Source organism: Lolium rigidum, chromosome 3 (genome assembly GCF_022539505.1).
Source record: "Lolium rigidum isolate FL_2022 chromosome 3, APGP_CSIRO_Lrig_0.1, whole genome shotgun sequence".
Taxonomy (NCBI): domain Eukaryota; kingdom Viridiplantae; phylum Streptophyta; class Magnoliopsida; order Poales; family Poaceae; genus Lolium; species Lolium rigidum.
Genome location: NC_061510.1, coordinates 382,620,612 through 382,626,744, shown reverse-complemented (window position 1 = coordinate 382,626,744; position 6,133 = coordinate 382,620,612). Strand labels below are relative to the sequence as shown.

General features: G+C 45.7%; 1 protein-coding gene across 2 annotated transcripts; it reads right to left on the bottom strand.

The window, feature by feature from the left end:
• Window positions 1–592: 592 nt before the first annotated feature.
• On the bottom strand, window positions 593–5,096 carry LOC124700693 (homeobox protein rough sheath 1-like). Of its 2 annotated transcripts, XM_047232779.1 has the most exons (5): window positions 4,800–5,096; window positions 4,582–4,701; window positions 4,402–4,516; window positions 928–1,169; window positions 593–832 (listed from the first exon to the last, which is right to left on the bottom strand). In XM_047232779.1, the coding sequence occupies exons 1-5, from the start codon at window positions 5,094–5,096 to the stop codon at window positions 593–595; spliced, it is 1,014 nt and encodes a 337-aa protein (XP_047088735.1). The 2 variants fall into 2 exon arrangements, with proteins under 2 accessions (XP_047088735.1, XP_047088736.1); XM_047232780.1 differs by lacking the exon at window positions 4,582–4,701 and having other exon boundaries at window positions 4,408–4,516.
• Between the last annotated feature and the right edge of the window lie 1,037 nt (window positions 5,097–6,133).

Below are 6,133 nucleotides of genomic sequence, written 5' to 3'. Positions count from 1 at the left end.
GGCCACGTCTCACATTACAAAGCTGCACAGTTAGCTCATCGTCGGCTCGTCACTGCCGCTGCCACTGTGCGCGCGGCAACGGGCCACAGTGTCGCCGACGGCAACGTCGCCGCACTGCTCACAGACCCCCTCCCTCCGGCTCCCGGGGCGGCATGTCGCCGTCGTTGGGACTCGTACAAGCAGGCGATCCCGGCTTTCCGGTGAGGGGCCTGTTTTGCGGCCACTGTTCAGCACTTCGATCTTTCCCTGTAGGCACATATAGATGAGCACGGAACTTAGGGTCCCATCAGGCCATCTGTGTAAGAGATAGTTTTAGCGCAGTAAGTGCATGATACATCTGACCTGACCTGCCATCCCAACCCAATTAGCAAAATAATGTTGTTTCAACAGTTCTGCAACGATCTCCGTTTTACTACCTTGGATACGATCGAGCTGATGGGCTATATATGTGTATTTACTGAAGAACCATAATGGCAGCCACCGGCCTTGCCTACCGAATGCTGTTGTCATGCGTGGAGCTTACGTACCACATCCATGACACATTGACACCGGCTGTAGTCCCCGTTGCACCTTGACCAGTTGACCCGTGGCTTCACGACCCGAGCCGGTACATGCCGTCCACCATGAAGGGCGCCCTCTCCATGTACAGCGCCGCCGCGGCGCTGGCACCGGCGCTGGCGCCCGCGTGGAAGCCCACGGTCCCGTCCATCATCGAGTACGGCATGTCCTCCGGCGCCGGCTTCCAGTGCCGCTTCCTCTGGTTGATGAACCAGTTGTTGATCTGCTTCTGGTCCAGCCCCGTCGACTCCGCAAGCGCGATCTTCTCCGTCTCCTGCAAGCACACATATAAATCGACATCAGCACGCACATATCGGAGCTTGCCGACGGAGATCGCGATAGACACATGGTGGTAGCAAACGCACGTACAGACGGGTAAGGCCACTTGGAGTGCAGATCCCACCAGTGCAGCAGCTTCTGCCGGGCCTCCTTGGGGAGCTTCCCTTTCTTCCTCCGCTTGCAGAACTCCTGGCGGAGGCTGCCCACGTAGCCGCCGTACTTCCTCAGCAGCTGGTGCTTCAGCTCCTTGTCCTCCGCGCTGGGGTCGATCTCCTCCGGGCAGCTCGTGTCCAGGTCATCCTCGGACGACCCAGCACCTTCCCAATTATTGTCTGCACACGACAAGAGAAAATGTTGGTCCCATCCATATTCCCATAAGCATTCAGAAGCCCCAGTCCTTGGACCACTTACGAAAATACTCCTGGTTTAATTTCAAAAGGAGTATCCATTTCGATAGCTACGGATAAAGCATGCAGAATGTTCTCATTCAAGGTTTTTTTTTTTGACAAAGACTGAAATGAAGTTCGCAAGCTGGAGAGGGCGACTCAAGCATGTGTCCTAGAGTAGTATAAACAGTGGCCACTGAGTTATTCACATAACATGCGAACCAAAAATATTACTGAATGAAAACAAATTGATGCAAACAATTCAACCATGTTAATTCAAATCTGTATCTATTGCAACCTAAGGCTGCAGGAGCCAGCAGCAAGTTTCTAATGCATGCACACTTATGTAGAGAAGAACTATAATATGCAGGTGCCGGAGGTTGGGATAATTTAGATGCATGGGTAATGGATTTAACAAAACTAATGTGCTGTTGTGTTGATAGTAAACATGGAAACATGTCAGCACTAAAATAAGAATTCATAGTTTGTCAGCAAGATGATAAAATCCAGTGCAGTTTCCTTGCATGAAAATTAAGAGAACACGCTTTCACACTTCACAGAACAATATATTTCAGAAACATTTAATCTGTATAAATGGACGCAGCTAGTTCTCTGTCAACCTAAAACGAACTTAATTCTCGTTAGACTCACCCAATTTCATGTGCAATTGGGAAAGATGATGTGCAATCCTAATGTGCCCGAATCATGATGCAAATTTAATGGTCCTACAAGTCAATCTAGAACTAACTTAATTCTCGGTCGAGCTAGAACTAGCAAAAGGGTAAACAAATTTATGTATGTAGATACTTCTTGCTACCACTTTCTTTCTGACAGTTTTAGGAGCTCAAGCTATTTAAGCTACAGGTTAATGCATGGAATAATTTTCTTGAAAAGGAGATTTATCAATTCAGAGGACTATAGACTTGACATTAATATATGTTCCTTTTATCAGAGAAAAACTATGACTGTGAAACATGTCAGGAAAAGCCAATACCAAGGGCAAAAAGTGGAAATGGAGCTCAGGTTACATGAAGCCCTTTCATTTTTCTAAATAAAAAACATTTATTTGAAACCCCAAATATCGGGAAAAAATGTATACATGATGTGTAGTATGTATGTGCAAAATTATATTAACATATCTCTTCGGTTAGGTTCTATACATAAAAGACAAATGTGTGGATTACAAGAGTTACTAAGATGCGTTCCATATCTTTCGGTTAGGTTTTATACATTTGCTTTTTAATCCACAAATGTATCTTTTTGTGTACCCTGCTAATTAGTGTATTCTTCACCAAAACTTTATAGAAACTTAAAACACATCTATATGTTTCCAACCAAAAAAATTAAAATAATTGGAACTCGTAAATATGTGTTTCGTATTTCAAATCTCAATGTCACCGGAGTCAAATTGATGCTCCGATATTAAGCTCTTCTTTGGAAGCCAGTATAATAGAATAAGCGCGTGAATGTGAAATGTTGAATACTACATTAACCAAAACTAACAACATTTCACAAACTAAATGTTTGAACTGCCTCAGAGGCTGAATGATCTTTTAGATGAGTCATTACCTGCTTAGAGAGAGAAATGCATAAATGCATTGGCATTTTCAAAAATTATGTGGATGGGTTTAGAACTTGTGTTAGAATTCCTCCAAGATATGTGCATGGAATTTAAGTGGTCCTACAATGTAAACAATTCTCCAAGGAAATGTAAGCAATTATAGAATGTAAACAATTATCAAGTGAACATAAAGTGGGTCACGAGAGTGGGAATAGAAATCTAAGACATAAACTCATATGAATTAAACAAGCTCTGTGGTTAAGGCTCCTAACTGAGGAAAACAGATGCCCACTAATAAAAGTCCCCCAAGCTATCCTAAATGATATGGCACATGCATGATCTTAAGGATCAATAAGCATTGCATGACATGATAAACATTTTGATCTGATGCGATGAGGCCATTTGTATTCTACATCGAGGACATTAATCAACCAAATGCCCAACAAAAAAGAGTTTGGTTTCTATTTAACCAGCAACGACGAAATTTTGGAATCAGGAAATAAATGCACAAACAAAATGTATATCTTCTTGTCTAGCAACAAAATGTATCTTCACCAAGGAGATATCGACAGCTAGTCAGCTAGACTCCACATCAAACTTTGATACACTAGATTCTCCGGCATCAATACAAACACCCAGGACCCGTGCATGGCTGGAAAGCATTCTAACAAGAAGGCTTTGAGACTGGACAAAGAGACAGAGTGCACAGTGTAGTAACAGTACCCGTCCATCTCATACAGTTCGGCGATTTATTGAGTGAACACACTAATACTCGCGGAGAACAAGAACTGCTACAGGGCCACCGCTCATCCACCGCCACATACACGTGGGTGCTGAAAACACCCATCTGAATTTAAGCACTACGCCCAGCGAATAGCACGGCCGGTTATTAGCAGTTGTTAACATTAATCATCTACCAATTTAATCTATGTCTCTGTGTGCTCTGAACAACAAGGAATTACCTTGATGTACCGTAATTCTTATGCTCGCTAATTAAACAATGCCAAAAGGGGGCAACCGTATCGATCAGAAATTGATACTACCAAGACATTTTTTGATGATCAGGGGCCTGTCCCCGGCTCTACAATGCTCCATTTCATTGTAACGGTACAGAAACTACAGGATGCCAAGCAAGAAATGGGAAGTAAAGACAGATAAATTGTCGACACATTCGCCTTTGTAGCCCGAGGCTAAGCCACATGCCTCTGGTAAGTTTATCAATTATTCAATTCAATTGTCATGTACTTCAAGAATGAACCCTCTGAAAACTAGCATAAAACAAGAGGCAGGGATTGAAACCTGGAGCAGCTCACTGTGGGCTCGTGGTGCATGCTAATCAATTGCAGTATACTAATTTGATGTACTGGATTGTGTACTACTACTACTACTACGGCTAAGATCAAGGTTATAATAATGAACTTGTGGTCTAATGCATGCAAATTAAACTTTATCCCCTCCCCGGAATAATAAACAAAGCAACAAAGTGGCCGTGGCAAAAACAAAACAAAACAGCATGGATCCAAAGAGGCAAAAAAGCTTGCTCCCTTCCATGCCACAAACCGAAGAAACATTTCCCAATGCGGCAAGCTCCGAATCTCGAAAGAAGGAAGCATGCACTAGCACCTGTGATGGAATCGAGCTGCGTCTCGACGCTCTTGAAGAACTCGGTGGCCTCCTGGATCGGCCTTGCCAGCTCCTCCCGGTACTTCACCAGCATGTTGCAGTAAGCCTCCTGCACGCGACAGACAAAATCAGCACACGGCAAGCATCACATGGCATGTACGATCGACGACGAACCATGAACTGATCGAGCTCCGGGTCGGCACGCGGCGGCTCGTGCTGCCGCCGGGCTTGCACCGCGTCCAGCTTTGCCGCCACCGCCGAGAGCCTGTCCAGCACCTCCGGCGGGGCGCCGACCTAACAGAAAACACATCACGCATTCAGCGCCATGTTCTGCTGTGACCTAGCTACGGAGTAAATTAATTGTTTCTTTTTTACGGTTTGGGCCGCGTTACCTTCTGGCAGTCGAGGTAAGAGGCGAGGAGCGGCGGGTACAGAGGGTGCGCCATGATCTTGGCCTTGACGGTGGCGGCTTCGGCCGGCGAGATCTCCCTGTGGTGGTGGCCGCGCTGCGGGGTTGACGGCGGCGGGGTGGCTAGCAGCTGCTGCAACGCTAGCCGCGAACTGTGGTGCTCGCCGGCCAGCTCCGGCGACGACGACGACGCGACGGGCAAAGGGAGCTGCAGGAAGGAGGCCATGGAAGCACTACTACTGCTGCTCCCTCCTCCTCCAAGATTAGGGAAACCATCCATATATCCTACTCGGAATTGGCAAAATCAAGAAGAAAAGAGATGACACGAGGTAAAGAAACCCTAGGAAGGAGATGAGACGATCCCTCCTGAAAAGGAGATACTGGGGGTGGACGGACGGACGGAGGAGACGAGGAAGAAAGGAGGAAGAGGGAGAGGAAGGTGAATGATGATGAGTGTGTGTGGCTGGCTGGTGGGATGGCTTTGTTCCCATGTCAAATCATGAGTAAAGAGGAAGCTGTGCTAGCTGCGTTGCTGTTGCCGTTGGTATTGCTAGCCGCTGCAGCTGTTGCGAGTTGCGACGCAATCTCAATCTCAATCTCAGGTACGCCGCTGCCGAGGATAGAATTGACGAAATGGATCCGTACGTAGTACCACAAGACATGTATATATGTGAATGCAGATGTCCTGGTGTTTTTTTTTCTTGGTCTTTGATTTCTTGTACACGTGGACGTGGGGGCGTTTTTCTTGGGCGAACTCTCTCTCTGACTGACCGGTCGAGCATGCAGTCAGAGTGGTGACTTGTTTCGTCTGCCAGCGGCAGCAGGCGTCACATAGTGGGACTGTAGAGAGAAGTTACAGGTTACAGTTGCGGTGTGTGCCCGACCTGTCGTCTATCCACGTCCAATCCTTGGTCCTTCCATGCATGTGTTGAGCTATAGTCCTCCTTTTCACCAGGATGGAAAGATTCTTGGAAAAGTGGCATGCCGCTGCTGCGTATGCTGCTGCCCCGTCCCTCTCCTCTTGTACGTCTACACCTTGTTTATTTCCACACCCATATAATTATTTTTAGAAATATTTTTGTACTTCGTACTTACATGTATGGGTGGGTGGGTATTTCCATCCTCCATTTTCTATGAGATCCGGATAAAAAAACAAAAAAAAAGTGCTAGTTTTCCAACTACAACAGCGAGCATAATATTTTTTCTATTATAACTTATATATGACTCATGTATTTCCTAGTTGACTGGTTTTATATATAACATAGTCTATTTTGGAACGATACGAAAAAAATGCTTAGTTAATTAGAGGAGAAACCA

Bases quoted from the DNA above. Each gene is read 5' to 3' on its own strand.
- LOC124700693 (XM_047232779.1), bottom strand. From the start codon at position 5,096: ATGGATGGTTTCCCTAATCTTGGAGGAGGAGGGAGCAGCAGTAGTAGT. The intron at 4,702-4,799 runs GTAACGCGGCCC...GTTTTCTGTTAG, and splicing joins CTTACCTCGACTGCCAGAAG to GTCGGCGCCCCGCCGGAGGT. The intron at 833-927 runs GTACGTGCGTTT...GTGTGCTTGCAG, and splicing joins CCAAGTGGCCTTACCCGTCT to GAGACGGAGAAGATCGCGCT.